Source organism: Denticeps clupeoides, chromosome 15 (assembly GCF_900700375.1).
Source record: "Denticeps clupeoides chromosome 15, fDenClu1.1, whole genome shotgun sequence".
Lineage (NCBI taxonomy): Eukaryota > Metazoa > Chordata > Actinopteri > Clupeiformes > Denticipitidae > Denticeps > Denticeps clupeoides.
In genome coordinates this window covers 15,791,763-15,805,409 of record NC_041721.1, presented here as the reverse complement: position 1 = coordinate 15,805,409, position 13,647 = coordinate 15,791,763, and the positions used below count along the sequence as shown (strand labels likewise).

The following is a 13,647-nucleotide window of genomic DNA, read 5'->3' as shown; positions in this document are numbered from 1 at the left end:
GGAGCAGCGTGTGGGGACGGTGCCCTGATCAAGGGGACCTCAGTGGCACCCGGGGAGCAGTGTGTGGGGACGGTGCCCTGATCAAGGGGACCTCAGTGGCACCCGGGGAGCAGTGTGTGGGGACGGTTCCCTGATCAAGGGGACCTCAGTGGCACCCGGGGAGCAGTGTGTGGGGACGGTGCCCTGATCAAGGGGACCTCAGTGGCACCCGGGGAGCAGTGTGTGGGGACGGTGCCCTGATCAAGGGGACCTCAGTGGCACCCGGGGAGCAGTGTGTGGGGACGGTTCCCTGATCAAGGGGACCTCAGTGGCACCCGGGGAGCAGCGTGTGGGGACGGCGCCCTGATCGAGGGGACCTCAGTGGCGCCCGGGGAGCAGTGTGTGGGGACGGTGCCCTGATCAAGGGGACCTCAGTGGCACCCGGGGAGCAGTGTGTGGGGACGGTTCCCTGATCAAGGGGACCTCAGTGGCACCCGGGGAGCAGTGTGTGGGGACGGTTCCCTGATCGAGGGGACCTCAGTGGCGCCCGGGGAGCAGATCAAGGTGACCTCAGTGGCACCCGGGGAGCAGTGTGTGGGGACGGTACCCTGATCAAGGGGACCTCAGTGGCGCCTAGGTAGCAGCGTGTGGGGACGGTGGCACCAACCTCGGCAGATCGGGATTGGACCTGCAACCTTCTGGTTAACTGCTAGGCCACCAGTGCCCCATGACTCCCGACTCTGGCAGAGGTTATTTAATTAGTCAGTCAGTCTCAATCGAACAATTGCAATTATGGCGTAAATTATGGTTGGAAGAGGGGAAAGACGCAGCCAGTAAATCTTAGTAGTTTGATAATAAACTTTAATTTCAAGTTATGTTGGATGGTGTCTGGACCATAGAAAACAAGCACATATCAATATAAACATATGCATTTCAACCAAGTTCAACAAGAACTGAATAACAATTGGATATTTGTGGATTGGCTTCCGGCAGCCGGGTCTTAATATGCAATAGTCACTGAAGCCAAAGAAACAAACCAAAAGAATAAAAAAAAAAAAAAAATAATAATAATAAAAAAAACATGTGATACAGATGACTTGATAGACATTCAGCTTCATTATTTAATGCATTTTAAGTCTGCGGTGTGGAGTCCAAATCACAAACAGAAGAAACAACAGTTCACAGGAGGGACTTGCCATTATGTACCACAGGCGTATTTAAATAGGAGGGTTAGGGGGAAGAAAGACCTGCGCGGCTGATTTAAAGGGAGGGGAGGGGAGGGGAAAGGTTTCAGTAACATCATTATTGTGTAAATTTTAAGAGTGCATTTGTGCATTCGACAGTAAGGCGGCTCAGAGCTGCCCTGTCAAGAGTCAGTGCATGACCAGAGGATTATTCCAGAGCCATCCCAGCCACCACCTGATACAGTGAAGTTGTGCAGAATTGTTGCATCGTATAAAAAAAATTATCATTAATAATAATAATAATAGTAATACACACACACCTGGGTAGTTGATAAACAAGTCAAACCCACACATGAGAATAAACTCAAGGTTTATTAGTAATATTATTCAAAATTGATAACTTATTTTTCTGGGATTTTTTTTCCACGTAAATGGGACAATACAGACTCACAGAATGGAGAGTATTCGTTTTTCCTAGAAAATGTTTATAACAAGCGCACTGACCTGTTTTTTTTTTTTTTTTTTTTACTTATTTAACTGTTTTTAATGGCCTGCTGGAAGGCACTGCCACAACACAGGGGTAGAAGCTACTGTACGGCACTCTTGCCAGACAGTCCGTTCTAGAGTCTAGAGTAGGAGGGAGAATGGTTGGGTTAGTGTGGGTGGGTTGATGGTTGGGGTGGGTGGGGATCAGGTTAGTGTGGTCTTGTGAGCAGAAGAGGGGCTATAGGTAGAGCTCATAATAATCATCCAGCTCCTCGTGAAACAAGTCCCACTCGTCCTCCGAATCTGTGACGTCTTCGTCGGTGCCTGCAGCCAGGAGCATGAGGAGCATCTCGCTCAGCTCGAACGTCACCATCTCCTCATCTTCATTGTCGAAGGAGTCGCTGCTCTCCCGCTCATCTAAGATGTCCCAGAGAGGCGTCCGGCGTGAGTTCTGTCAAGCAGAGAGGTGAAGGGAGTTAGGAATTCTTCATGAACATTTTACTTTATAGACACCCACCCCCCCCCTCTCCCTCTCTCCCCCCCCCCCCCCCCTATATATATATATATATATATATATATATATATATATATATATATATATATATATATATATATATATATATATATATATATATATATATATATATATATATATATATATATATATATAGAGCAAGACATTAAGTGAAGTCAATACTAAATAGCTAAAGATAAAATGTTTCTGAATGATTTAAATGGTGCAAAATACTGATAATTACTTGTACCATTTAGCTGTGAAACACAGGCACTGTCACTGATATGATGGTTATGAAAGTTGTATTATCCTGTGTATTTTTTTGGTTTGTACAGGCAATAGTCACAATAAAACTTTATAAACTAGGAAACTTCAAACCAGGGTTACAAAAAAATAAAAATATCTGGATACGGTTTCATTTACAGATCTCATCGTGGTTTCTGAGCGGTGTCGGTGACACATGCAGGCGCAGCTTCAGCTTAGAGACCTTTAAAGAGAATTCTGTCCTTTGGATGAGCCAGATCTGCAACGCAATGCTGCCATTTAATATTGCTGTGCCAGCTATGAGCCAAAGTGCCATCATTTTCAATACACAGAGTATTCATTTTTACGCTAGGGTGTAATTAAATTCGCCCCGTTTGCGGGGAAAGTCAGAAAGTCCTAACAGAGTACTGAGCTAATTCCGAAAATATATGCATGCTATTCTGCTTTGTTTAGGTCCCATTATATTTAGGGGCAGTGGTGGCCTAGCGGTTAAGGAAGTGGCCCTGTAATCGAAGGTTCGTCCCCACACACTGCTCCCCGAGTGCCTGTCATGGCTTCCCACTGCTCACCAAGGGTGATGGGTTAAATGCAGAGGACAAATTTCACTGAATACAGGTTTGTAGTGGCAAGGATCTCACAATACGATGCAGTTATATTATGATATATTGTGATAATATACAGTTCACTGAAAATGTAAAAACAGAGCTGATGTACAAGACTGGTTTTGCAACTTCATTCTGCCTGAAATGTGAAGCAGTAATATAAAGGACCCAGTTGTACAGCGCCATCTACAGGAGTGGAGGTTGTAGTCGCACGGCGATTCTCATCTCCGCTTACCTCCATAAAAGAAAACGCTCCACAGCACCACCCGGTGGACTAATTTTGTATACAAAAACATCGATACTTGATGTGCCTGTATCGATACAATATCACGGCGTAAAATATCGCGATATATTGCTGTACAAACTTTTCTAACACCCATAGCCAGTGTATTTGTCTGAGCCTGTATGCAAAATGACAAGGAACACAAACTTTTGTGATTTGAATAACCCAATCAGGAATATTCAAATTGGGGCCCATGGGATCCAGGTACTGCCTTGAAATGTGGCATGTGAGACACAGTGGCACTTACCCGGTTTCTCCCATTAGAGCCAGTCTGACGTCTCTGCGGCTGCGGCTCTTCCAGGCGGCCATCAGGAAAGGCGTGTTTGTAGAAGCAGTTGGCTCCGAACGGGCAGGTCCCACGGCCCTCGTCAAAATACCGACACGGTTTGCTCCTGTGGCCCCAAAAAACTTCAGTCATTTAAAATGTACATTAGAAAAAATATGTATATTATTGGACAATTGTTTTTAACTCAACGAAACAAATGAAGGTTGTACCCCATGCCATCCTTGTACTTCTGGATGAGTTTCTGCTTTTCCTCCTTCTCCTCCACCCAGTACTCGCTTGGGATGATAAAATTGGACGTGATTCGACATTCCGGGCAGGACCTGCAGACCAGGTAATTATATCATCAAGTTTTTTTTCCCCCCTATTCAACAACAAAAAGAACCAGCATCTTACTTTATGATCTTGCTCTCGAACTGCTTGGCGCTCCTCCACTTGCGGATGCACTTGAGGCAGTAGCAGTGGCTGCAGTTGGAGAGGATGCCGAAGCGGCGCTCGCTCGGGTTGGCTTTCTCGAACACCACCTCCATGCACACCCCACACATCATGTCCTTACTCCGCTGGATGGCAAAGGAGATCTCCATGTCCTTCTCGTGAGCCTCGATGCAGGCCTGCAACGCAGAGAGGTGGCATGTAGGACGCGTCTAGAATATCATTTCACGGACCTCACAAAGCTTATTTCACTCATTTAATATATGCAAATCAGGGTTGTATATTTTGTATAAATGAACACAATTTGTGGACACCATGTTAATGGGTGCAGAAGTTCTGTGGACGTGATTTAAAACATTTAAAACTACAAAGTCGGCCATTACTTTCCTTCTGCGTTTCCCTGAATGTTTATCGCTGTAGCATCATAGCATGCGGCTGCGAGCACGGACGAGCAGACATGATGCTGGCTTGTTGCCGCGGTGACCCCCTACCCTGATGTGCAGCGACCGCTGGCCGTTGTCTGAGGGGTGCAGCACCTGCAGTCCGCACATGTCACACACGTCGCCGTGCAGGTAGGCGCAGTTGACTCCGTAGCGACACTCGCCGACCGCGGCGTACGGGCACAGCTGCTTCCTCAGCTCCAGCTCGGCCTGTTCCTTCTCATACTCCTCCTCGATCAGGGGAACAGGCCCTTCCAAATCCGCAGGATCCCCTGAGGGGGGGTTAATAAAAATGTATATTAATAAACTGAAATAACATTTGCTTTTTTTTGTAGCGTACTGTACACTGTAAAATTGAGAACGAGGATAAAAGACCTATTGCCTGGACATCGGGGGGGGGTGGCTACCCCCTAACATGATACCACCCACTGCTGAGAAAGGTCACAGTGGGGGGGAAAAAACTGTCCCTAAAAAAAAAAAAAAAATTCCTTTTCACTTTTCCAGATTGTCTCACCCCTTCACCCCAAACTTCATGTTTATCTGCACGCACAGACGGTAAAAATAGCCACACGCCACATCTAGGATGCTGGGAACTGGAACAGGGGATAGTCCTGACACGGGGAGGAATCACTTTACTGTTTCAAGATTAGAATCAGGCAGGCATTCCTCTCTCTGGTTGCGCAACCCCTCCCCCCCACCCACCCGCTCAGGGCCGACGCCCGAACGGGCCGCTCACCTCTCCCGCAGTACGGCTGGCCTGGCACGAACTCGGCAGCGTTGACCCAGTCCACTGACGAAGAGCTGTGTGGCTTCTCCGGGCCGTCGGCCGAGCAGTCCGTCCCAGTGGGCGCAGGGTCAGGGGGGCCGGTGGGGGGCAGGGGGGCGGAGGGCAGCAGCATTTGCGGCTTGGGGCCGGACAGGTCCTCTTGCTTGGCTGGTTTTGTATGTTCATACCTTTCAATCATTAAACAAGCTGGAATTAATAACTGTGCGCATCACATGGTGTGATCACTAAGTTAAGTTGGGATGCTGAGAAATGTGAAGGTTTTATTTCTTTTAGCCTTAAATAGTACAGTTTTAAAATGTAGGGTTTTTTTCCAACCAGAAGAATATGGCACAATTTAAAAATTAATACAAATTAACTTATGACAAATCTCCATATATCTTGCATTATTCACCGAGTGAAAATTACAATAAAATGTTTTTTTTATTCTTTTGGTGTGGCCTGGTTTAGCAAGCGTGCACGATTGACAGTTAGCTTTACAGGGTTCTTTTAAAAATTAATGATGTTTTACAAATTTCCATGACCCTTCAAATACTCTAAGGCAAATTTCCATGACCTTATGGTCTCTGAAATTTGTGCAAAAAAGAAAAACACAAAAAGTGAAATTTACATTTATGACAACCCTGAGAAAAAAAAAAGCGTAACATAAATGGCAGTATTTCTTACTGCAAGCTGCCCAGCCCGAGCCCGAGTAAAATGGACCCGATCAGGTTCCGGCACACACAGTCATCTGTAACTTACTTAGATACTTTAGACCTGTTTTAAATGTTGGGGGTGTAAACATAGAAGAACATCTTACGGGAACTTACGGGATTTCAATGACTTACGGGGATTTTCAGAACTTTGTGTGGCCTGGAAATTTTCTCTTTTCAAATTCCATGTCTTTTCCAGGTTTTTAATGAGCGTAGGAATCCTGGGTTTATATGGGACACGCCGACAGCTTACCAGTAACATTACATGATGGACTCTTTCGACGCCTGGCCAATATATCAGAGATGAACAGCTATGTGTCAATTAAAATGATTCAAAGTTCCCATCTCACTCAGCTCTGGTTCTTATCAGTTGCTGTCATGTTGTCGAGCCAGTTGTAGACATAAACAACCCCCGTTTCGCTATCGGGGCTAGACGTCGCACGGCTTAGCTGGAGAACACTGGACCTTGCTGTGGAGACACCGAGACAATAATGACGAGACCTCGTGGCAGTAGGGTTTGCGCCCCAACAACGTTTCAAAGTTCATGCGCTTATTTAAAGTGCAATGTCACAAACTACAGGAGCCGGCGGTTGCTCTAGCAACAGAATGGCTACATGTCAACAAGACTGAAAACACAGTCTGCATATATATGACAGGTTCTACTGAACTCATCATCATCCCATGTTAACGGTGCTCTTCAGCACCATTCTGATTTGAAGTGAGCGTGAGCAAATCGAGGGCACGCGTTTACGACTCGCGTGTACCCCGAGTAGCGGTGACCTGCCTGTTAACACCATTTTCCATTTCTGGTCACATTTCAACAACACAAGAAGTACAATGTACGTTTACGGCATTTATCCGACACCGGTAGTAAGTGGGGTTTATTTATTTCTGTTTCTATTCAAGGTACGCTGCGTTCGGAGCGCTGGCGTCCGTTCCGGCGTGCATGCGCGTTCGATTAGAAGAAGCTGCAGCGAAGCAGGCTGAACCGAGTGAACCCTGCAGAATGGTGGGGCGGTGGGCGAGCGAGGGAGAGAGACAGACGTGGGGGGGGGGGGGTTATGTAATTGCCTTGCGCGCTGCACTACGCGCTGTCTGCCCCGCAGGTCTGCGGGAGAAGAGGGGAGAGACGGGCAGACAGGGCGGCCAAAAGAGAGGGGGGGAGGACGAGCGAGCGCAGCACAATAGCGGCGGCCGGACAGAAATTCATCCATAATAAAGACACCCTGCGCACTCGGGCTCCTTTCTTTCTTTTCTTTTTTTTTTTATCCGAGTTGTTAATGAAGGCTGGACAGCCCACCGCCACCAAACAATAACCAGGACGGCCTCCATATGGAGGCGGAAGACCAATCGTGCACACGCAGGAACGGCTGGTGCGCCAACAAAGCCCCTTCTGGCCGACGGCGAGCCTTATCAAACAGACAATCCCCCCGCAGACGCCATGCTTTCAAAAGAAAGGGCGGCCAGTCGTCGTGCTCGGCACATGCGATCAAGGGAGCAGGACCCCGCGCACAATAGACATTCCTCCACCGAGGGCCGAGGAGTGGCTGTAACCATGGGGACGCTCTTCAACGCCGTCTGCTCGGGTCTGTCCGACAGGCTGGTTCTGATACCAACAATTAAGACGAGAAGAAGCAGTAAAAACCACACAGTTCAGCAATCCTGGCGAGAAAGGTCACAATGAAGAGGGTGGTAGGAGCCTAGTGGGTAACACACTCGCCTATGAACCAGAAGACCCAGGATCAAACCTCACTTACTACCACTGTGTCCCTGAGCAAGACACTTAACCTGGAGTGTCTCCGGGGGGGGGGGGGGGGGGGGGGGGGACTGTCCCTGTAACTACTGATTGGAAGGCGCTCCAGATAAGGGAGTCTGGTAAATGCTGTAAATTTAAGTGGGACGACATCCTCAGGACAAAACACCGAATGAGCTAATACCAGCTTCCCATTTCTACAACTTCATTACGCAAACCGAAATTGTGCAGGGAAGCAGCCACTCATGATCTTGACCATTTAAAAAAATAGAAAAAATCTGTTCAGGAAGCGCCAGTTCCACACACGTGGGGTCATGTTGACATTACACACCGCGGTTCTCAAATAACACCATTTCACAACCATTCCTAGAACCACTGGCAAGCATGAATGTTCTTCAAATCATCTGTGTGTGTGTGTGTGTGTGTATATATATCATACACACACACACCTATGTATGTATTTATGTATATATCTCATACACACCGATGTGTCCATGCGTGTGTGTGTATATATATAAAATATATACACACACACACATATTTTCAAATAGAATAAATGCAGAAGTTAAATATAAAATCCCTGGTAAATTCAGGGCCAATTTCCTACCTGCATCGGTCTCCAAACGCACAGTATCCCTTCTGAAAAAACTTGCAGATCATTGCCGGCTTGCTGCTGGTGAGGTCGTGCGAGTATCGACAGTTGTTTCCTTCTTTGCACAGACCGTGCATAAAATACCTAGGGGTCATAAATACAGCAATCAGTAATACGTTTTAACTTCGAATAACATTAATAATAATTAAAAAAAAAAAAAAGCACCGAAGTTTCCCCATCTCGGGCTGCGCTGCGTTTACGCTGTACGCGTAAAAACCTACGCGTAACGTTCGCTCGGAGGAATTATTACGCGCTTGCTCCTGAAAAGATAGATTTTACTGAAAACACACACACACACACACACACACACACACGAGTGACAGATCGACCGCGGTGCGAGCGGCGACGTCCATTAGAAACCGACCCACGGATAAATAAATAAAATAAAAGCGCCTGGCGGCCGTTGGGAAGACGGGGGGAAGCCGGGAAACTGCAGGACGATTTGAACAAATAAAACGCGCACGGACACACTTCAGGCGGCGGGGCTGGCCGGACTCCGAACTCCGGTGTATTGTTACGTGATGTCATTTAAATGCCACCTCTCGCCCTGACGCCCGGGTGTCGCGGGGCCACCAGGCTGTCGCCGCGCCGGGAGCGCAGGGTCTGTCGACCCAAAACAAATAACACATCTCGCTGGCCGCACAAAGACGACGACGGCGGCGGCGGCGACGGCCAACACGCGGCGGCGGGGGACGCGGCGTCGCGACGGGGACGGCGAGCCGGCAAAACGCGACAGCCTCCCACCTGGCCTCCCTCACCTGCAAGTTACGTGTTTGGTCCAGCCTCCTGTTATTGCCGGAGCCGCTGTCGATGCTGCCGCTGCCTCCGCCATTGCTGTTTATGTTGAAGCCGAGCGCCCGGATCTTCCGGCAGGCAGCGCTCGGACTCGGGCGCCTTCGGAAAGGCCGAGGGTTCCCGACACGAACACGCAGCGAGCCGACTGTCCACTAGAGGGAGCCAGCGAGCTGCTCGCCCACTGGCACTGATCTGCAAACAGCGTCGTTAACCAACACAAGTCCGGGGCTCTGAGGAGAAAATACTGATCCCGGGTCAGTGTAGAAAAAAAAACGTCAGCGATGGCATATTAATAATATATACAGTGCATAACAAACAAAACATATGCTGTCATATATTTTTTGCTTATTTTAAAAGTGAAGGCACATTATCTAATCCGACTTTGACAGATGACGTACTCGCGTTAAGTGCGAGTTGCCGAGGTGCATTATGGGAAGGTATTCTCTGACTTCGATTTGTCTTATGTATTAAGTATTAAGTACTCAATAATACTGATAGTACAAAATAAATAAACATATTAAAATAACTATTACAGTGTGCGTCTTCTGCTTCATATGTATTTTTTCGTTTCCCTCAGTTATAGATGGTGGCACATGGAACTTTAAAGTCCTTTTTTCTTTGCTATATTAGTGCCATTCCACCACGTCAAAGAACTGCATTTCCTTTCCTGAGCAGAAGCAGAGTTGCTAGGTTACGCAAAGTGAAGACAGTCTCCATCTGTGTTCCGAAGACATGAGGCTGAGATGATCCCCCAAAATGCCTCAGCAAGAGTTGCTAGGTTCCCGCCACATGGGAAATTCGACATGACATCACACAAGCCTGAGATCATATCAACACAACATGGCTTTCCCACAAATGATCACTGATCCCCGGTCGGCTGTGACTTCAGAATATGCAGCCATTTTCGTTCCGTGTCACATATGCCACTCTGATCTTGGAATAAGAAGCCCCTTTCTCGACTGACCAGAAATGTTTAAAGATGGTAAAGAGATTTGGCCTAGAAATTTGTAGGTAAATGCAACAGAAATATGGGCCTAAATACTAGCCTGACTGTGAAGTGGCAACATCATTGGTTGCTGAAGGAATGTGAAAAACAATCTACTATTCACACTGCTGTTCATGAGCGAACTTATAATTAATGGCAAGTAATCTTGAGTGTTGCCGCCAATAATGCATGATTTGCACCATGTTGGTTCCCTATGCCAGTTGCAAATATGGCCTCTAATTTTGCTCTTATACCGTTGAGAAATTCTGTCCTTTGCTCTCATTTTGCGATGCTGACTACCTATTAGTTCTTTTCATTATAGCTTCATTATTCCTACGTTATATTCAGATTACACTACTGCAATAACCTTGTATGTGTGTTCCGCCAAAACAACGAACAGACTACATTTTCTCTTAATTAAAAAGTCCCCCGACATATTGTATCGTCCCTTAATGTTCAGAATTTGCCTTTCTGTGTGATTTCTAATCAAATCTGCAAGGTTAAGGTCAACTAGTAAATGTGTATTTGTTGTTGCTGCAAAAGAGCTTGCACTGTACAACACTGCAGGTTCATTAAAACATCAGTGAAACATGAAAGAAGGACGCAATTTACATGCATTCGCATTATGAATATAAACCGTCTCCGTCTGCAACAGCACATGTTTCTTTTGAATTACAATGCTACTTTGAGATTAAGATCAATATTCAATCTTTATTCAATGAAACCTAGAGAAGATGAAAAGCAACTGGCACGACTGAAATGATTTGACACAAGATTGGGACATGATATGTTCATATTACATCAAGTTTAATGACCTACAGATGCATTATAAAAACTTATTTCATTTATATATTGTGTTATTAAAGTACATTAAAAATAATAATATTAACCAGACTGTAGGAGTAGAAGCAGAATGATCAAAAACATGATATCATTCAGTCATACTATTGCCTTAATACTTCAGTATGAATGAAAGCATTTATGCGTCTAAGCCTACAGGAGTCCGGTGTTCAAATGGAATCCGCACAATTTGTTCATGGCTTTTTAAGTATTCATCATCTTTCAGCGTGTAGATTAAACACAATGTTCTCATGCTTGGATACCAAACATAAACCAAAATCATGGAAAAAACGGCCGGCTTTAAAAAATAGTTTACAATAGGTACTCTTTGCGGATACTTTCAAATGATTATTTTTTTATGAAAATACCTGTGCTCTGTGCTCACAAATTCTTGAAGCAACGCACAACACCTCCCAAGTAACATTGCGATGTAAAGGAGTTGGGCACTGCCGTATTTCCCTTTTTCCTTTTCTTCATTCTTCTTTTATTGGGTTATTTTCAGTGAATTCTCCCCGCCTGTTGTCTTTAAAAGGGACGTAGATCCGAAACAGATGAACACTATACAACAAAGCAGACCCGATGCTGCACTAAATCACTAACACAGATTTTAAGGGTGGTTACATACATTCACTAATACGGATAAAGAAGGAAGGACAGAAGACAACACAGAAACAGGAACTGAGGCAAACATATCGCCACTTGACATCCAGTAATTAAACCTGGTCGAACTATTTTATTGCATCTTTCCAACAGTTGCAGCTCCTAGAAATATTTGCTGAGCTGCCTGGAAGCATTTAATAATCGTCTCTTTTCACAATTCCATTCGAAGAAAGATTCAGGTAAAAACCATGCTCTCTTTTGACCTGTTTATTCTGAAATGATACTGAAAGATAACTCGCCAATGCACCCCAACGTCCGTGTCTGGATTCGCACGGACATAAACAGAGCCCCGCCCCCAGCCCGTCAAACTGTCAGCCTGTCCATCACCTTCACCTACTGTCCCCCACTTCAGCACTTGGATTAAACAGAAAACTCCACTGCCGGGATACCAAATACAAACCATATCCCTGGGAGACAGCAAAGAGCCACCGGCCGGAATATCTCCCATGTTTATGTAGAGAGGTGGAAAAATCCACAAAGGAGTCTCTGGAAAGAAAGCTTCGACTGATGTCTGAAATCCATCATTTGTCATCTGCATTGTTCTTGTCTGAGAAGGGCCCTCTGGCCTTTTCTCCTCTATATTGTTTCGACTACCTCAAAACTGATGAAACCTAAACCCGTGTATTTATCTGTTCCATAACTAGATTAGTGTCTCCGTCTTTGAAAGCTTTATAAATAGGATCAAGGCCGCGTGTGGCACCTTCAGCAATGAAACGCAATTGGCTACTGCTGATTCTCTTCGTTCAGGCACTGGTTTGTGTCCAGGGCAGTTTGATTGGCAGAAAAAATGGGAATAAAGTCAGGATGCGCTCACAAAACGGCAGGAGCTCCAGTCCACAAAGAGACCGTTATGTGCTTCACAGGGGCTTCAGCAATCTGGACGTTTTTGGTGGGACGTTCGACCTCACTGACGCCAAAACTGGTACGCTTGACGGTGTTGGGGTGAAAAAACGAACGGGCCACAGTGAGCGCTATGGTCACTTCAACTCTGACACGGTAAGGAGAGCGCATGGAATTCTTACGTTGTAATTAATAAGCACACATAGGCACATGATGTTGGTCATTGTTGTGAATACACGGTTATTAATCTTGTTTATAGCATGGCTGCAACGGAATAGAGTCTCGCCGCTGTGATGCACATGCAGACTGCGCTGGGTGTCTTGGACTCTACACATGTAAAATGTCCCAGGGAAAGTGCCAGCTAAAGGGATTTTCACATCAGCAAGGTACCATGAGCGTACCAATAACATGCCACGTTACATTTCTCTAGCTCACTATGATCAAAATATACTAAAAAAAAACTTTACCTTTACAGAAAGATTCGTCCAGACCCTAAGAGATGCTTGACTGCCCTGTGATATTTGATGATTTTATTGCATTGCATATAAAAATAAAATAAAAAAATATGTTTAATAAAGAAATATTTCAATAAATACACATGTAGTACCCAATATAGCTTTACTGCATTTTCCTCTCTTTGTGTGCATTGGGTTTTACTAACATAATTCAACTGATTTTGAATTATTGGTCATATTGTCTTTATTATTGTCTCACATGTACAGCAATTTGGCTCGACCAAAAATGCTTTTATATGTGTTTTTTTAATAAAGTGACTTAACCAACAGATTTTGCATTATGCATTATACATTATGACCGTAAAGAGAAATGCACAGTTTGCAGGTGCATGTGTGTCTGGCTTCAGGTTTTATTAACTTCAAGGAAGTTTCATGGGTTTGCGGAGGGTGCATAATGGCTTTTACAATTTAGAGAAGTAATCATAGAAGTTTTCCTATAATGGGAAGTTCCAGCAACACAATCTGTCCCTTCACACTTCATTTGAATCAAATCTGTTTATACAAGAACAATAAAAGGAAGCAAAAGTGAAGCAGCGAGGAACAAGAAAGCCTTTGAAAGGAGAAATGATCTGTTGAGAGTGTTGTGCCGACGGCTGATTTCCTTTACAGTAATGTGTTTCCTAATTGACTAAACAATGTAGTCTCTTCATATCTCTAATCGGTT

At 45.3% G+C, this 13,647-nt stretch overlaps 1 protein-coding gene across 1 annotated transcript; it reads right to left on the bottom strand.

Annotated features, from left to right (window-relative positions):
• Positions 1 to 822: 822 nt before the first annotated feature.
• mkrn1 (makorin, ring finger protein, 1) lies at positions 823 to 9,279 on the bottom strand. Its single transcript, XM_028954480.1, has 8 exons — positions 9,107 to 9,279; positions 8,304 to 8,432; positions 5,204 to 5,421; positions 4,519 to 4,739; positions 3,992 to 4,206; positions 3,808 to 3,918; positions 3,560 to 3,704; positions 823 to 2,100 (listed from the first exon to the last, which is right to left on the bottom strand). The coding sequence occupies exons 1-8, from the start codon at positions 9,178 to 9,180 to the stop codon at positions 1,888 to 1,890; spliced, it is 1,326 nt and encodes a 441-aa protein (XP_028810313.1). The 5' UTR covers positions 9,181 to 9,279; the 3' UTR covers positions 823 to 1,887.
• Between the last annotated feature and the right edge of the window lie 4,368 nt (positions 9,280 to 13,647).

What these genes read in the sequence shown, in the direction of transcription:
- mkrn1 (XM_028954480.1), bottom strand. Translation starts at nt 9,180, where the DNA reads ATGGCGGAGGCAGCGGCAGCATCGACAGCGGCTCCGGCAATAACAGGA. An exon ending in AGCGGTCGCTGCACATCAGG is followed by an intron (nt 4,207 to 4,518) that starts GTAGGGGGTCAC and finishes TCTGCGTTGCAG; the next exon opens with GCCTGCATCGAGGCTCACGA. An exon ending in GCTCTAATGGGAGAAACCGG is followed by an intron (nt 2,101 to 3,559) that starts GTAAGTGCCACT and finishes TCTGCTTGACAG; the next exon opens with AACTCACGCCGGACGCCTCT.